The 18,525-nt window shown below is 47.4% G+C and overlaps 5 protein-coding genes across 5 annotated transcripts; 1 reads left to right on the forward strand and 4 right to left on the reverse strand.

Moving 5' to 3' along the window:
- Positions 1–10,148: 10,148 nt before the first annotated feature.
- N7489_005106 (uncharacterized protein) lies at positions 10,149–10,779 on the reverse strand (the record flags this gene model as incomplete). Its single annotated transcript, XM_056710858.1, has 3 exons — positions 10,149–10,261; positions 10,320–10,424; positions 10,488–10,779. The coding sequence occupies 3 exons, from the start codon at positions 10,777–10,779 to the stop codon at positions 10,149–10,151; spliced, it is 510 nt and encodes a 169-aa protein (XP_056569279.1).
- A 1,170-nt stretch (positions 10,780–11,949) lies between these two features.
- N7489_005107 (uncharacterized protein) lies at positions 11,950–12,952 on the reverse strand (the record flags this gene model as incomplete). Its single annotated transcript, XM_056710859.1, has 3 exons — positions 11,950–11,987; positions 12,037–12,207; positions 12,256–12,952. The coding sequence occupies 3 exons, from the start codon at positions 12,950–12,952 to the stop codon at positions 11,950–11,952; spliced, it is 906 nt and encodes a 301-aa protein (XP_056569280.1).
- A 138-nt stretch (positions 12,953–13,090) lies between these two features.
- N7489_005108 (Zn(II)2Cys6 transcription factor domain-containing protein) lies at positions 13,091–13,624 on the reverse strand (the record flags this gene model as incomplete). The annotated part of the gene is made up of 2 exons (XM_056710860.1): positions 13,091–13,476; positions 13,537–13,624. The coding sequence occupies 2 exons, from the start codon at positions 13,622–13,624 to the stop codon at positions 13,091–13,093; spliced, it is 474 nt and encodes a 157-aa protein (XP_056569281.1).
- A 2,484-nt stretch (positions 13,625–16,108) lies between these two features.
- On the reverse strand, positions 16,109–17,323 carry N7489_005109 (uncharacterized protein; the record flags this gene model as incomplete). The annotated part of the gene is made up of 1 exon (XM_056710861.1): positions 16,109–17,323. One exon carries the CDS (start codon positions 17,321–17,323, stop codon positions 16,109–16,111), a length of 1,215 nt encoding a protein of 404 aa, XP_056569282.1.
- Positions 17,324–17,887: 564 nt separating this feature from the next.
- N7489_005110 (uncharacterized protein) lies at positions 17,888–18,148 on the forward strand (the record flags this gene model as incomplete). The annotated part of the gene is made up of 1 exon (XM_056710862.1): positions 17,888–18,148. One exon carries the CDS (start codon positions 17,888–17,890, stop codon positions 18,146–18,148), a length of 261 nt encoding a protein of 86 aa, XP_056569283.1.
- Positions 18,149–18,525: the final 377 nt, after the last annotated feature.

The raw sequence follows: 18,525 nt of genomic DNA on the forward strand, positions 1-18,525 counted from the left end.
ACGATCCTTATAAAACACATTAGCTGGAGGAACCAGGTTAGGATTAGGGCTAGTAAAGAATAAGAAGTGCAACAGATAGCAAAATTCATGGAGATAGACATAAACATCTTTCCCTACCTGGTTTAGTTCGTCTATGAGGTAAGCACAGGCTATCGCACTATGACTGGCGAGCGAAAACGGTGGTTCGCTGCATGTGGAAAGAATGGGTGGAAAGAGGCAAAACGTGGCTGACGGGAGAGGGGAAGCTAGCGGGTGATCTGGCAAGATCGCCAGATCTACCAAACACCACTTTCGGATCATTACTGGTCATCGCGTCTTTTGTGCGTTTTGTCGTACGTGGTCTAGATAGTCACTAGCAGAGTACGCGCACCGAGCCTACAACACAGTCAAAGTGGCTGTTCCAGCTGCCCATTGGAGTAGAGCTGTGAAGAACGAGTCAGCAGGTATTACGAATAAAAACAATCGCAGAATTTTATGATGATTTTCGAAGAATGACGGTGGAGTCCATAAACATTAGAGAGGTGCGACGACAGGGTCAGGCAAAGGAATGGACTTTTACTACAGAGTTGCTAAGAAAATACACGAATTGAATTTCAGAATTGGGGTTGGAGCATGTTCAACTCCTGATCTGACTAGCCGTCCTATAATGGCCGATATTGGAGCGGTTTTCTGAGTGGCATGATATAAAGTGGTGCAATAGTTGGTGATGTATCTACCTTGGTGGCCGTAAAGACTTCGAAAGCCAACGCTAGAAAAGTGTGAGCCGCCCAGGATCACATAGCCCCATGAAATCGTATGTGGTTTGTGCACTCTCCATTCCCTCACTCACAAAATCAGTTACGTTCCTGTTGACAGCTCTATCAGCCCGGGGAACGCAGGTCTTGGCACTGGGAGTTATCTTGTTCCCGGAAAATTTTCCGGTTTCTGTGAGGGTCTCACGTATACATAGAGGTGGATAGTGTTTCAAGATGAATAATCAATATTAAGAACAACTATAGTTGACTCTAGATACAAGACGTAGCGCGAGGAAGCAAAAGAAAGGTAGCTTCCTCGCGTTCAGGGGAACCCATATACACCATGTGGGTTCCGCGTAGATCATATCTCCATCCGTTCCGTATGCTTCATGTATATCCCTGACACCCCTGGGAAATACAATTTAGCTCCTGGGGCTTTTACCAATCTCCAGGAAAATGAAGATCTACCCCTGGGATCTTTGCTCTACGTTCCTGACTGGATACAGACTGGCCCTGGGAACATATTGGTTAGTTCTGGGAGCTGTTGCACTCCTAGGACCATACTTCTGGATCCTAGAGTCAATAGCTTGCCTTCTGAGGTCGCGGAACGCTCTCACAAGACACCCTCACCAGACCTCCGCACAAAACTGAGACATTCGACCACTCCCAGAAGGCTTAGCCATAGCCCCAGGAACCGCACCTGAGGTTCCAGGAGTGGGTGAAGCTGCCAACAGGAACATGACTTTAATTCCTCGAAGTGGGGGTAAAAGGCCCCAGAAGCTACGTCGGGCTTCCTGGGGTCTATTTGACCCCTAGGAGCTGCTTATATGCTCCCAGAAACCGCACTAAAGGTTCCGGGAGCGAGATAACTCCCAGGGCCAAGACATGCGTTCCCGGGGCTGATAAAGCTGCTAACAGGAACGTAACTGATTTTGTGAGTGGGGATGGAGAGTGTACAAGTTACGTACGATTTTCTGGGGCCATATGATTCCTGGGCTCACATGTTCCAGGGTCAATTTCTGAAGAGTTTACGGCAATCAAGGTAGATGAATATTTATACAGAGCACATCGTCAGCCATCACCTGTCGTTTACATCAAGCCACTCAGAATACTGCTCCAATGTTGGCCAATATCGGCCAGCTAGTCAGGTCAAGCGACGAACATGCTTTGATTCCAATTAGGAAATTCAACATCTAAGTCATCTCCGCAACTCAGCAGTATGTCTATTCCTTTCCAACACCCTATCCGTCGCGCCTCTAATGTCTATGGCTCCACCGTCATTCTTCGAAAATCATCATATAATTCTGCAATTGTTCTTGTTCGTAATAACTGCTGAATCGTTCTTCACAGCCCTACTCTTGTAGGCCGTTGGAACCCTCACTTTTACTGTGTTGTAGGCTCGGTGCGCGTACTCTGCTAGTGACCACGTAAGTCGAGTACGACACAACGCACAAACGGCAAAGTGGCCAGTAAATATCCCGGAAGCGGCCTGGCCAATGGAACCATAATAAATAAGCTTGTAATATGGGATGTGGTCCCTGTCAAGGAGCTCAAAGGATGCCTGAAATACGTGAACGCGGCAACCCAAGCCCCTAAGGAGAGCACGGTCATGCTCACGACGACTTAAATGCAACCGTAGTAGAACCGAGCGGCGCATTTCTCTTGTAGCCACTTCGGATAGACCACGAGGATTAACCCGAAGATGGAAAATAGGGCTGAAACTAGGGCCGCAATCACCATGCCGCCGACGACGTCGTCCATGAGGTTTTGAAACCTTAGGTTTAAAATAGAGTCGCTCAGCGTCACGAGGTCGGATTTTGCACGGTCTCGCATAACGACCGCCAAGTGTACAGTGGCCGAACTGAGACTGGCACGGGCCAGCCAGGTGATGGTAAGGAAAACTATACGAGGCGCATTCGAATCATGGCGGTGGCAGTGCTCGGAGAGATGTTGTGCCCGCAAGGACGGGTTTATTGAGTGTAAAGAATTGAGACAGGTGCCACTTAAGGGAAAAAAAGTAAAGAGCGGGAGGTATAAAGATGAAGAAGGTTATTACCCCCGGGTACTATAAAACTTATATGTGATCACGTAAATCTGCCTTTCCAAAGGATGACCTAGCTAATGCTGAGCTGCGCCGCATGCGTTTTAATTACCTGGTGCCTTAGTGGCAGCCAAAATAGGCTTTGACTAAATAAGAAAGTTTCAAGTTGAAACACTATTCCTATGCGAAAGGCAGATGCCCCCTACAGAAGTGTCTGATCTCTCAGTACGGGTTCCCGGAAATCACCCGTTTGTTCCTTGGATTTACTTTCTTGATACTTATATTATTAACCTCCTTAATATGTGTCGTGTTTACGCGTGACATCTTTCAAATTTGAACGTCTGATTCCGACGTAGTTTGCCTTGGTCTGTTTGCGATATATCACTCTGCTGTACTCGAGGAAACTGCGGTTTGCTGTTGATTGCAAACCTACCCAACAGTCCCCAGAAAGATGTAGTCATCTCTTTTCTATCTCTTTTGTTGAGCTTGTGTTTAACAGCCAGTGTAGGATGCGTCTCTAAGCCATGGCAAAACCGTCGCTGTTAGGTGAACCAACGCGGCCGATTAGGAAACGAGCTTCGAGTGGGAAACTTAATGAAGTCCCAGTATTGGCAAAGAAACAACATGGCTCAGATGGATGTCTTCTATAGGCGGAAAACTCACATGCGCCTGGTGTTCAACGGTGTTTTATGTTCAACGTTGATGTGAACGTTGATTCGACTTTCTGACATCATTCACCACCCGTACATCGCCAAAGGTGCTGGAATGAGAACACTCAAAAAATACTATCATGTCGGCACAGTACCAACGAATTATGACCAAAGAAGTTAAAGTCTCCAGAGCTCCTGGAAGCACAAAACAGATCCTCGGCCAGTCGGATCTTTATCGTGGCAGCGCGGCGCGGCTGAACCATCGCCCTCTAAACAACCCCCAAGTCGTGAGAAATGGGGCTCCCTTCCACACGTCCTATGAGCAACAATGATTTGGCAGCCATATCCCTCCTGGGAATATGCCCCAAATCAATTGGAGGCTCAAGCATCATGTGTATACAGCAACTGGATTAAAATATCCTTGATTCGATCGTGCGTGTACGCACCACTATTGTGGCCACATACTGACACCACATACTGACATCCATAGTCGTCCTAGGAGCCGGCGGTGGTAACAATAACCCGCAAAATCTTGACTGTGGATGGTGGGCATGACCGCTTCAGCCCCAAACATTTAAAAGGTCGTAATTGTCCTCACGGTTGATGCTTTCTTGTCCATCTTTTGCTCCAATAACTTGCCAGTACAACACCATCACCAACGAAGCCAACCAATCATGGATCACAACCTATCACAGGTTCCAAAGAAGTCCAATACCCCAGACACAGAAGGTCACAATGGACGTACAGGCAAAACTGGTATCGTTATTTTAGATCCCCTTCTCAAGGAATCCATCGGCTGATAAATCTATTTCATAAAGGCAATGAATCAGCTAACAACTTCCGTCGGGTCGTTGGCCTATTCATCCACGGGAATCGCAGCCACACAAGCCAGGTTTTACAAACGCCTGTTGGCCAGTCCACTGGCCCTGTAGCTACAGAGGCAGTTACTTCCGTTGGTACCTCTCTTGGTAGCTCAAGGGCCTCTACGTTGTCTCCAAGCGTCATAAGGGCTGAAAACCAAGACCTGCCCCCTCTGAACGTGGAAAAGAGAGCAGCCGAATCCCCAACCCTCCCACGAAAGCGACGCCGGCATTCATACTCCACCTCTCAAATACCGGGCCACCCACAACTGGCGTATCAAAAGAGACCCCCATGCCTTATAAAAATTAGTAGGAAAATGGTCAATGATACAATTCAATACCTACAAACGATATCCGACCGCATCTTGATCTGCGACACCATTTCCCCCAGGGAGTGGGCCACTATGCATCTCGCCACCCAATTGCTACAGAGCAGGTACGAAGAGATCATCGTGAGGAAAGAGATGGAAACAGACGCTGTGCCCGATTTTGATTCACCACCAACACAGCCAGAAGAGAAGTGCCGGAAGTGTGCTGCTGCAGACGAGGAGCGGCTGTATGACTGAGACGCACCCCGTTCTTTTTACCTTGTCGGCTATATTTTGATAGCGTAACCGGTCATTTAAACCTGAGGAGCAATCATAGTGTTATGCAACCGTTAATCGGTATTTGAGAACCTGTTGAGCTCCAAATCTATCAGTACATGACTAAGGGACTTTCAGGTGCGAAGGATTTGAACGGTTTCCTGTGCGATGTCACTACGCTCAGCAAGCAGAAAGAAATATGCAAAACCAGCTGCATCTTGATCTCCAATTAATGCAATATATTAGAGAAATTAGACAGCGCGTGCGAGGCCAATCGGGGATAGCAATGAAGAAATAGCAATTTCGCAAGTCAAATTGCCTCGAATATCAAAATCAGCCACTCCTTACATTATTCAACCCGCTTCCTTCGTAATGGGGCGGTAGCTCCGTGCTCTACAAGTATCGAAATATTTGTGCTATTCCGTTAATCAGCTCATGGCTGCTGGCCCTGATAACTCGGCAGTTTGGCTGTCGCTTTGAGTCTAAATGTCAGCATATTAATCCAAGTGACTCATTATGGCATCAGTTGTAGACTATATTAAACTGTAGTATTGGTAAGACAGGTAATTCTAGAACGCCGAGGCCCAAACCAGCTGTGCCAGTATTCGTCCGAGAATTGTGAGAGAGCGACTCGCCCTGCTGAAAAGCGAGCTTCCAAGCCAAAGGCAACCTAGCCATAAGTGCACCGGATTATCTCTCTTCACCTGGCCAACATGGTCGTTGCAGCGTTAACTAGATGCTGGTCGCATGGAAGTTGCGAGTGATCATTACATGGCCATGTAAGTGGAACTCTGTGCAACGCAATAATTACTGGCAAGTTTGCCACTTCATGGGCCTACCAATTATTGTAATAACCATACCATGTCTGATCCGATGCGCTCGTTGACTCATGAGCGAAACATGAGGCCGCCATTACAAAGAAGCTGCCGCAGACTCTGGCTCGCTTGATAGCTTCCGTCTCTTTATTTTTGGCGCGTTGTCGGTCATAGGAAACCTAGAATCTGTCCGTGGACTTCATTCCCTAGCGCTGTTAAGGGTAACAAGATCCTGAGGAAGTTGAGTTATGTTGAGCAGTGCGGTCATTTGTCGATTCGTATGGAATCCTTAATTAGCTCGAGATTCATGTTCGTGATGGCTGTGCAGCTTATTGTCAGTTGGAAAAAGATACACGTGCCGTCAACAGTTTGTATGTAAGCGCTGTGGCTCATCGGCCTCATCTTACGACAGTCAGTCGAAGCTGCCATCTCCTATCACAGCCGAGAGTCGAACCCGTAACACCGCGCGTACAAAACAAATGGAGTTCCACTTTCTCTCTTAGTTCTTGCACATTTTGGACCCGAGAAAACACTGTCTTGTCATCATGTCATCCAACCTATTGAAAGACAACATGATATGTGACCTTGGCACTATCAAAGCTCAATCTCAGCTCCCCATTTCGATGTCGGCCCCCACCACCCGCGAGACTCATACGGCAGCCACTACGAAACTAACAGAACCTCACGGCCGCGGTAGATTGAAGGTTGTCACGGGGCCTCCCAAAAGCCTTTGCCTACCCCACTTGTGTGGTCTGGAAAATATTGCATCCGTCCTGATTGTAAGACAAGAGTCACCGTGGGATACCTATCGGAAAGTCATTACGTATGAGAACGCTGGCAAAGTTACAATTGCCACACGCCGCACTCGCCCGTCTCGCATGGTAGCCATCCGGACATACGGGAAAGAGAATGCTCGAAGATTGATATACAGATTCGGACGCCTAGAAAACAGGAACGTTCTCTCCTTGCATGAATGCTACATGCACGAAGATCTCGCGTTCTTCTTAGTTGATGACTTGCCGCTGACGCTGGCGCATGTTGTCGCTTTTCCGTCTGTTTATCCTAGCGAGACAGAATTGGGATCCATTATATGCCAGGTTTGTCCCTCATTCCCTTCGATGAGCTGTTCTGACATTTTAGATCCTGGATGGTGCCTGCTACTTATCTTCATTTGGCCTTGCGCACCAATCACTGGCCTGTCGTGATATATTATTTGGCATTGACGGGATCATCAAGATAGGTCTGTTGATGGCCGCATCCTTGCATTATCTGGCTAACATTTCGCAGCAAGTTTGGACCTTTATATAGATTGCACGCCAAAGCAATCTGAAATAGCATATATTGCGGCTCTTCCGTCGATCATGATGCGGCTCATGCAGAAAATTGGCAAAGATCAAGGCGTTGTTGGCGTGAATGATCTGGAGCGATGGCCAATAGATTCTGCCGCTGTGGAGTTTTTGTCCGCTACCGAGACGGCAGAATCAATCATGTCGCTGAGAAATGTGAGTCCTACTAGCAAGGTATCGTGTTTCGCTAATGTCCAGTAGCAACCCCTGCTGGCGGGGAAGCACCGCCCAAGCGATGATTTGGTGGTCCTCGCAAGAGCAGCTCTGCTCTCCACTAGCTTGAATTATATTTACGACCCCGGTTCTAAATCTTGCTAAGGGACAAAGATCTGGCGCGCACTCTCGGATATTCGCGGATTCTCGTCCTGGTCGTAGGCTTTACCAATATCCAACATTCCACACCCCTCCTACTGTTCTCTTGCTACATTAGAGCTTTTTGTTTCTTACACGGCATAATTCATTGTGTTGCTCTGCTGGCTAATATTGCGCTCCTGTGGACTGAATGCTACATAATTAACGTTACATTGCTGGTGAAAAATCAATGCTAACTTTGAATACTGAGGGGATTTCTGGTGACACGCCCAGCCTTCAAGAGCCAAGTATAAAGGATTTCATATGGGCAATCTGTATTCGATAATGAAGCCTCATACATTCTTTCGGAGCGCCCGCAATCTCCATATTAAAAGATAAACCTAGCCTTCCAAAGCTCAATACTCGAGATCGCAGCGGTACTGGATTGCCAGACGTCCACGATAGATGAATTTTAAGCAGCCAGAATGCAAGAAGTAAAACATGGAGGGAAACAGCTAAACTACTGTGAATGTTTCAAAAGTACGTATGTATGTCGCTTGCAGACTTCAACCAATGGTGAATACTGGGAAGCTGAAACAACTGGTAAGCAACGGCATTCAGGGGCAATGTATCCAGCTTTACCACCCCCAACGGCTGGCTAGTGATGGACTTTAACATTATATCTGAAGTTGAGTTGAAAAGAACCAGCACCAGTTGGTTCATTTCACCACTAGTAAACTGTGAGGGCTGGTCGTCGCACAAGCTTAGCGACGCGACTCTTTGTTTCTCGCCCCCATTCAAATTTCCCTCTGGACCGCAACTTATTTATACGAACCTTTCCCTCAGGTTTCATCAGCCTTCAGATTCGCACAGAACACATCAACTCGGGGTTTTTATTTTCATGATTCACCACAAACGGCATGCATCACAATACTGGTCTTTCCTTGACAGTCTCTTTCCTGGCACTTGGAACCCAGTACATCGATATGCGCAGCTCCGTGATCGGGTCAGCCCGGCTTTTGTGCTAGTAATACTGGCAAGTAAGGTGTCTACGGCGATTACTGTACATTGTTTTATGTAAACCATTGAATAACTACGATATGGTCCGCTCCGTGAGCGCTGAGTCTATTGAATCAGGATGCACTCGTGCGTTCTGGAAACCTATAGACTGTGCATTACCACAGAAATATCTCTAGTGTACATTTGCAGGAATCTGCAGTATCATTTTGAAAGGATTGAGGTTCCTCTTAACAAATGCGTCAGTGGTGAATACGAGTATAAATGTACAAACTGTTGTGCGATGTCTGATATATACTTTTCGGGAAACGGTAGCAAATCGAATACATAACTGGGAGATATGGAAGACCGCATTGAGATGTATGGCACTTAGCTGCTCTGTCCCATATGCACCTCAATAATATGCAAAGAGTATTTGTGCCGAGAAAAGCCCACCTTGCATATCACGGGAGCTATCTGAAATTGATGCTGCCATGTCTTAGAGACCACCAAACCTTCCTCTCGGTGACGGCGCCAAAGAGTATTGATGATAGTTGTGGTGTTCCATCATGCTCTCAATGGCCCTCCGAATGCAGTGATTCCGCGCGGAATACAACGGTCTTTTCAAATTGCCAACATTTCGTCTGCCATCCACCGCGAACCCGTCTGCGATGGGGAAATGTCCACCCTTGGCTACCAACATCAAAATATCCTCGAGCCACCGGTCTTTGGGGTTGACATCAATATGATCATGGCGAAGCAGAATCTGGCCCCTCTCAAGACCGGTATCATGTATGACGATGTATAGCACCATGTCGTGAGTTGCAATCATATTTTCTTTGATTTTAAGGTGCTCAGATTGCTGCACTGAGGGTCTGAAGTGCTTGGAGGACGAAATGGCGACGGGTGCGGCGATGGCAAAGGTAGCCAGCATGAAAAAGAATGCGAGGAACTTCATTTTGGGGGTTAGAAGATGTAGGTTGTGTATGTTGTGGTTTGTGCTGGAATTTTGATAATGAAATGGAGAATTGAGCTGTGAAGTGGAGAGTCACTTGACTTTGAAGATTCAGGACTGGCTAAAAGCACGAAGGAACATTTAAGTGCATAGGCTGAATGGGCCGTGGAGATTATTAAATTGGCCCTGTAAACCTCAAAAGCAGGTGTAGAAGCTATATATCTCGTGCAACTGAAAATTTACCCCTGGAATCTTCAGACCACGTTCCTGAGTAAATCTAAGTTTGGGTTTGGATGGAATGGATTTGGAAGCTGCTGCACTCCTGGAACCCTACCCTACTTCTGAGTCCTAGAGTCAATCTCTTCCTCTGAGAGTTGAGGAGAGTCCTCACACGACACCCTCACCAGAGCTCCGCACAAACCTGAGACGTTCGATCGTTCTCAGAAGGCCCAGTTATAGACCTATGAACCTCAACTAATAACCCAGGAGCTGATTAAACTAGCCACAAGAACGTAACTGTGGTTACCCAATGTAAGAGAACACGATTTTGGAAGCTAAGTCGGCTTTTTGAGGGACTGACTTTTGTGCTTCTTGAAGCTGCTTCTGTGCTCCCAGGGTGGAGACAGTCAAACTTAACCATATATGACGCGGTGCTTCTCATTCCACCTTTTACTTCTCTTAATGTGTTTATATATTTGGAATCCTGGCATTTGGCTAGCGTAATTCGCATAGCATAGAAGCCAACCCTAGCCTTGTTCAAATTTGAGTAATCGCTTTCATATTATTTTCCCTCGAACTCGCTACAGACTAGTAGAAGATAAGTCATTAGGCAATACATAGGGCTATAGAAAGCGGTCAAACCCAATTCTACTAAAGCTAATTGATGTACTCGGCCTTCAGTTGGATCTTGTTGCAGCTGGAGGGGATAGTGGCGTTGTAGTTGCGGTTCAAATAGAACAGCTGGGGCGCATTGTGGTACCAATTGCAGACTACGAAATGTCAGGACGAGATCGCTTCTGGAGAAGAGCAACGATGACGGGGTCTTACCGAGCCACCCACCGAAGCCGCTGGCTTCCGACCATATGAAGCTGCTGCCTTCGGCTGAAAATCCATTGCTTCCTTGGCCTGCGTTTATCAAGATTCGTTCCCAGGCTGTGGAATTTTCGTTAGCCCGTATCGAAATTAGTACACAACTTTCCAGGGGCAGGCACTCACATGTATATTTGTTGTCACCGGTGGCTACGACTCCCCAAAGCAGTTCAGTGTTGAAATCGAAGAAGGCATTTGTGCCATTCAAGTAAACGGAGCTGGCGGCATTCACATCCTTGGTCAGGACGGCATCATTGAGGCCTGCACCTGTGTGGTATGCGTAAACATAGAGGTTGTTATGCTCTTGGTTAGTGGCGCCGATGGACTTGAGGCGGAAGTGCCCGGGGGATGAAGTGCCGGCGACAGGCGTGATGATAGCAGAGGCAGCCAGTATGAAAAGGGATGTGACGGTCTTCATTCTGGTGGTTAGTGTAGGACGTAGAACCAAAGTGGGAGTATGAGAATGAAGTAGGGAACTGAGTTACGAATTGAGAATTTCCAGCATTTACTGTACTTAAATTGAAAGGCTGGCCAACAGCAGGGAGGAAGCAATATTAATGTGCACGTACAGTATTGACTTAGATGACTTTCTTTAGTGCACGTGTAGTGAACATACAGCACATCTTCAACATATGATGTTTCACGATGATCCATTCGGTCTGTACATCCCCCCAGACGCCAAACGAATATTCAACTTTGGCTTACCATGAAGATAATCTGGGAAAGCGATTTCCACAAGAACAAGAACTACAATTGATGAAGTTTGATGGGCTCCACAAAATAGTTCTATACATTTACTAAACATTACAACTCTCTTACTAGCACAGAAAACTTTCAATACGCATTTTAGAGAAAGCCACGGTTAATCCAATTGAATTAACGTTGTATCTTCGTCATCAGCGTTTATTCACCGCGTGTATCTCATTTAGTGCACTCTTTCAACAATACTTCTCGTTGCAAGTTGATATTCTCAAAAAGGCTTCCAAGATGAAAGGCTGGCCAGTCCAACTAAAATTCTGCTAACCATTCTGTCCCATCCATGTAGACTTAAGGGCTTCAGGGACATACGCAAATAAAACTATGATATGAGGAGAGATATGATATGCCGGACCTACATGGTGCATATGGACTTCCTGAATATAGGTAATCTCTATCTTTGGATTTCTCGTGCTATATCTTGTTTGAATAGTCGGTTGCAGTTTTACGAACCATGTTCGGCACTTGGTGAATTTCCATTAATTATGCGATTCCTTTCCTTCGAGTTCATAACAGCTCGGTGGGCTCTCATCGAATGAATTTCATATTTGACGCTGGGGATGTCACTGGGCTAGCATTTAAGATGAAAGGCGCTGTTAATTCTTATACGTCCTGATGGCTATTTGCGAGGACGGAGAATGGGTCTGTTCAAGCCCTTTATGAGAAGCAATAGAAGGTTAATTCGTAAGAGCAAGGTCGATAGACTCATTTCCGGAGCGTGAGGCTTTGTGAATGATTAATTCAACACAAATCCCAGATTCCAACACATTCCTTATAGTATACAACTCTTGAATTCGTCAAAAGAGAAGCATTCCGATACCCCCTCGCATTTTCACGGCGAAACATGGAAAACACGGACAGTGGTAGGTTCTGCAACAATTAGAAATTCCTTTTTCTAATTTGAAATGTGAGAACTTACTAGTAGGGTTCAACTTGTATGCTTCTTCGAATGACTTGACGTGCATCATCTCCATAGCGACGACTCTGTCCGCTTTTGATAGCTGAATCTCGCGAGTATTCTGGAACGCAGCGTCCAAGCGTTCTGGTGCCAGTGACATGAATATGTTGGCGAGACGCAAGGCCAAATTGGCTATACTCTTGTTAAACACCATATCAGCCTAAAGATCGATTCACTTACTTCTGTCCAAGTTTCTCTCCATATTGATAAGCTGATAGTGCCATAGTAGGGTAGTAAGATCATTCGCTTCTCTCAAAGAGGCTAGAATCTTTGGTAAAAGAATTGGGTTGAAAGCTAGAAATGCCCGTCGGTAATATCCCAGCACTTCTAATTCGCTTTCGATTCTCAATGTTTGGAACTCCATCCCGGAAACACGGATTTCTTCGCACTGAAAAGCCTTCTGGAGACCTAGTATCATAGACTGTAAATGGTTCACTGAAACTTCGGCGCCAAACAGTGGCGATTCTTTGAGCCGGAAAGCCATGGTCGACAGAAAGTTTTGATCGCGGGTCCAAATTTCCTTTGCTTCATATCCTTCAAGCTCATCGGCCTGGATTCCACCAAAGGCATGACAAATCAAAGCAATACTTGCCCTCACCCCAAACGGCCGGTATGGGGGTTCCTCGCTTCTGAAACATTTAAATATGAAGCTCGAGTGGGGGGACGTATTCTCCCCAAGAATGAACAGAATATATCTTGTTTGGCGCTCTATGTCTTCCAAGGTTACTGTGTGAAGCCCAGCAGAATTGGTCAAGATATTGCGGACGCTGATGAGCCACTGTTGAAGCTGCTCGTGTTGCAGGACAAAGCTCTCTTCCCAGTCATGGTGGCGGCGACATATGACTTTCCACAGAGCTCCTATGTCTGCAGGAAGCATTGAAGAGATGAAAAGATAATGTAATACCAACAAGAGCTGATGGGCCGTATGTGGGCCGCAAATATGTCTCCCAGATATGGTCAGATCAAAATTTGGGCGTGGAGGCAAAGAAGCCTTGTTGGCAGTTAGCGTCGTAGTCTATATTTCCTCGTAGTTGGAATTGATTACCGGAGGGATCATTTGCGCATAGAGCTCTGTTGGTTGAGGCACTGGTGTGCTCCGCGGCCGTTCAGAAGTATCTTCAACATGTTTCGGTTGGAAAATCGAAGCTTTCTCCGCTTTCGCAGCCGCAATACTCTTTGGTGGGGTCTCATGAGGTGATAAACTGCCCTGCTCAGAATATCTTTGACTCATGTGCTTGATATGTTCTTCGTTTGCAGGCTCCATTGCGTGTTGCATCTCTTCATTTGTACTCGTTTCGTACCGGGAAAACTGTTCGGATTGTGGCTCGAAAGCTCTCCATCGAAAGTGATACTCGTCAGATGCTCGTTCCTGCTTTTGCTTTTGCTGCTTTGACCGAGGCTCTGGAAGAGCAGGTTTTTGGTCTGACACTTTCGTTTCATAGACGCACAAAGAGTACCTACCACGCTTGACGCAAGTTTGACAGTGAGGAACTTCACGGCTGCATCGAATTCTCGAATGTCGGCATGGCTGACAGGGGCGAAGAGACATATTGGAGGAATTGGAGAACAGGCTGAAGAAGTCACGCTGTTGATCTAGGCCTCTTATGCAAAATGTGTAGTCACTATTCGAAATTCCGGGTACAACAACATATGACAGATGATCCGTGGTGCTTGTGAGTGGTGCGATAGTGGTACTGTAACGCAGAAAGTTGCGTGTACTGGCTGTACGTTCGAAACAACGGACGGCAATGTGTGTACTAGTGGAGATTTGAATGTAGGAGGAACACTACTTATAATGTCTGCTGGCCTCATAAGCTATTGCACCTAAAATATGCCGTCAGATTCCTTAATAACTACAGTCGGATTGTGGATCCAGGACAAGCTCCCAGGAAATGTTTCTCTCGTTCTAGGAGCAATCGAAATGTTCTCCACAGTACCGACCATGCATTCTAGGATGCACGTGGTGAATCCCTGAGAATGCCTCGTAGAGCTGTGACGGATCGCTGATGCTTGGGCTGTACCATACGCCAGCCGGCCGAAAAGGCACAATGTGTGCCCGTTGACGACATACCGGAAATTCCAATATGCTCAAGCCCTAACAAAGGGGTTTCTCGATATGTAGTAAACAAGAAGAGTATTCTGGGAGTTGCATTGTTCATCCCGGGAATTGCCTCAGCTGCTGTTAAGGTTAAGGATATACATGAAGCATACGGGCTAAATGGGGATATGACCTGCGGGACCCACATGGTGTTCCCCTGAATGCGAGGAAGCCTGTCTCTTTTGCTTTCTCGCGCTACGTCTTGTATCTAGAGTTGACTGTAGCATTTCTTAATATTTACTATTCATCCGGAAAATGATACCCCCATCTACGTATATGTGAGAACTCCACAGCTACCCTGGGGTCTGCTTGCTGCTGGAGACTGGAGACTAAAGTAAGCGGTCCCAAGGGGTTTTAGTAGGAAGATTGAAAACAATTGAATAAGTCAACATCAATCCTTTGATTCTATCACATCTGCTAATTCCTCATTGTTCCTTCTTTCGATTTGTCACTTCGTATTTGGCCCAATTCTCACAAAGGAAAAAAAAAAAAAAACCTTGTGCTGAATAAAAGAGAATCCCTTCCACCACCATTGGATTGGAATGATAATCACAAGAAACTCATACATGCTCTGATGAGACGCTTATCAACAGAGAGAACTGACTCGCCGGCACCACAGTCGGTAAGTCCATCTTTACTACAATTATAGTGGCTTGAAGGGATAGCCGCACATCTGGTCTTGGGATTATCTATCCTGGACAATGCGACATCAATGATCACCTCGCATGATACATAGTGTCAAGGCTCTCTAGCGTTATATCAAGACACAATCCAGATTCTTCGCGATTCCCATTTTCGTCTCCGCCACCAATCGAAAGTATTGAAGGCATCTTTCATCCTGTCCCACGACGGTTGCACAGTGGAAGGCCCGCCCATGTTCCCTAAATAGCTTCAAAAGCTCAGCCGTATGATACCCATTTGTAAATCATCCCTACAATAGAATAATCTCAAAGGCGCAAGGGGATATTTTTTCTTCTCTATCTCTTTCCATTTTTGCTACGGGACTTTTGAGCAGCGGGGACGCGATGGCAATGCCATAATTCTTTATTGATGCTTGCGTGGTCATTGATTGACCTACCGAGGAGGTGTTGGGTCATTGAAGTAAATCTGAGCTAACTCCGAGCCTACCCTGAGCCTACCCTGAGCTTACCCTGAGCATACCCTGAGCCTACCCTGAGCATACCCTGAGCATACCCTGAGCATACCCTGAGCCTACCCTGAGCATACCCTGAGCATACCCTGAGCATACCCTGAGCATACCCTGAGCATACCCTGAGCATACCCTGAGCATACCCTGAGCCAACCGTGAGCTTACCCTGAGCGTACCCTGAGCATACCCTGAGCCAACCGTGAGCTTACCCTGAGCATACCCTGAGCCAACCCTGAGCCGCCGGGATTATGTAATCGTATATGAGGGGAAAAATACCACGAGTTCTCCGCATTGTATTGTCGTACATGGTCGTCAGTACCCATCCCAACGCCTACGTGTTATGTATGGTAAAACAAACATACCGGAAGAACTGTGGCGTAACACTCAATACACATCCCGGCGTTTCATGTCATTAATGCCCCATTCTCCATCCTGGCTAGTCCGGGCATCCAGCGTCTTGATACCCTCTTCTAGTTCGAGCTAATAGGCGCGTCGAGATTTTATTTTTCAAAATGAAAACCTATGTGCCTCCGTACTAAAACTCGGATTTGACCAACGCTGCTGCGGTTGTACCACACCAACAGGAAGTGAATACTGGATTCAATATCTTACAAAATCTCAACATAAATATTGTGATGCCCGAGCAAATTCCAGACAAATTCCAGACCACCGGTCCCACAATACCACCATGTCTTCGACTATGCATTTATGCAACTGAGCATCCCCACTCATAATGTTCTAGCTACTCCAGACGATTCTACCGGTAATGTCTCATGTTAATCATGTCAAGCAATAAGAACAATGGGGGAAGATGGCCGTCTTTTTTTCAAAGTTGTGCTGTAGTACACTTTGATTGACCCCTCGCTCCGCCCAGGAAATTCTCGTGAAAATTGCTTGACCACCTCTGACCAAGCGAGGTTTTGCTCGTCCCTTAACTTCCTTAGAAGATGATCTTCCTCCGCAGACCACTTTAGTCCCTTTCTTGAAGAGGCGTGCTGCGCATCAGTCGCGTCAGTGTTCAAGCTCGTATGAACACGGTTGTCGCTTCTGCCATCACATTGGATTGAGGGAGAAGCAACAGCAGAAGCACAATGAGTTAACGCACCCTCAAAAAGCCAGGACAGGAATTGTAGTCGGTCTTCGACTGAAAGGGCCGAGAATTGGGCACGGACTGTAGTGAAAGAAGTGCTCTGACGACCCGAACTTTTCTTGGGCCGAGTAGAGCCAATCCTTGTATCCCCTTTTCCCGTACCCGAACCCTTCTTTATTTTTGTGGGCTGGCGGTCACTGTCCACCATCCCCTTTGAATTCCGTCGACGATGGAGAGTTGAGACCTTGTTCTGAGGGCGAATGGACACCGCGGGGCATTCTTCCGGGGGCGTTACGATACTGGCGATATCCATAGTTGTTTCAGCCTGTTCGGCAACCGGAGATTCATGGTCATCAAGGATTGCAGGATCGACGTTCTCAAAATTTAGAAGCTCTCCATTCTGAGTAGGAATTCCAAGATCAACACTTTGAGGATGCTGACGGGCAAAATCGACAGGATCCGAGCCATCCAATCCCAATTCCAGGAATTCACGCTCTCTTTCCCAATAGATATCATCGGCAAAACTTGGAGAAGCGACGTCATCGCCACCATCTATGTTTTGTGGTTGCAAGATGTTCTCGAAGTTGAAGGGCTCCTGACCACTAACAGCGGAAAGTGTTTGGCCCAAGCCCTCCGATCCCGGTCGAGTGGTTTGAACCTCCGAATTCTGCCCATCTAAGCAGACTTCCGTCGGCGGGCGGGCAGGAAGGGGGTGTCGCTCAGGTTTGGGGCAAAGAATATTTTGCTTTTTTGGGCCATGATCGCTAGAATTGGAACTTGGCGGGGTGGCAGTGATCGAGACCGGACTTGGGTAGCGACAAGTCCCGGAGGGATCACGCAATGGCTGAGCTTTGTCTTGGAAAGGATTCCATGGACGAAACAATTCCAGGCGAAAATTGGTGCTCGACATGTTGTGAAAAGGCAGATAGCCAGAAGAATCCTGTGGGTGTACTTCGAACCTGTAAGAACGGGGCACTCAGAAATGGGGGTATAGGATACAGAGCAGGGGTAAGGGGGAAGGGAGAGGGGGAAGGATTGATGGGTCTCTGTCTACATGAGCCATGCAAAGAGGATTGTTATCTCTTTTATAGATGAGAATTGCCAGTGAAGCGGCGCAGAGAATTCCCTCTATGTCATTCAGCCCGAAGCGTTTCATCCAAGGCGCGGAGCCACACCGGCTGCTCAACAGAGACCGAAGGCCGTCGGCAAAAGCTTCCGCACACCTCGGTGGCGCCCCAACGTAACCTAGTTCCACAGTGGTCGTCAGCCCAGTTTCCAGTTGCCCATCTATGCGCGTGGTCAGGGGCCGTCTGTAGAATAGACCATCGTCGGCCTCGGTGACGCAGTACTTGGCGTTGATTCAGATCAGGCAAGAATGCGGCAATTTCGCTATTGGTCCGTACAATGGCATAGTCGTCCGAATTTTCGTCGGTTGGGTAACAGCGGGGGTAACGGCGGCCAAGTGAAACGGACTATGACGACAGTCTTACCCCGAGGCACCCTTGAACGAGCGGACCAGGCTGCACTCTCACCATTGGGGGCTGGACAATGCAACCTCGCGCGGACTGTGGCAAATCAGAGCGCGCATGCCGAGGGTTTCCGAGACACTGTTCTTTGGCCGCGCAAGGAATGCCAGCGAAATGAGCGAGGCGCTCAGCGACAGAGGCTCGCAACAGGAGGACAATTCAGTACCTCCGTAGTAAAACCAGCAGTCGGCGCGGAAGGGCTAGCATAATACTGCACGCCATGCCCGAGGGTTTCATGACATCGGTGCATCAACTCGCAAGAGACCGGCCCGCGTTGCAGGCAACGCCGGCCAGAACGGGCTCAACGGTGGATCGAGCGGCATCTCCGGTGGAAATGAAAGGGGTGGTACATGAGGTGGCAAGCCAGTGCGGACAAGTTGGTGGGGGCCGAGAGAAAAGGGGGCCAGATGGGAAAACAAAGTGAAAGTGCGTCGACAAAGCTGCGAAGAGGACGAGCGGTGTTTTATAGATGGAGGGCAGGCGTTGGGCGCGATAAAAGCGGCCAGAGGGGCACTAACCCCAAACGGGTGGAGTATGAGGACGCTAAGCCGTAAAGGGTAAGTAAATGGCGGAGACGGGTAGGCGG

This window comes from Penicillium chrysogenum (assembly GCF_028827035.1).
Source record: "Penicillium chrysogenum strain IBT 35668 chromosome Unknown utg000002l_segment0_segment0, whole genome shotgun sequence".
Classification (NCBI taxonomy): Eukaryota; Fungi; Ascomycota; class Eurotiomycetes; order Eurotiales; family Aspergillaceae; genus Penicillium; species Penicillium chrysogenum.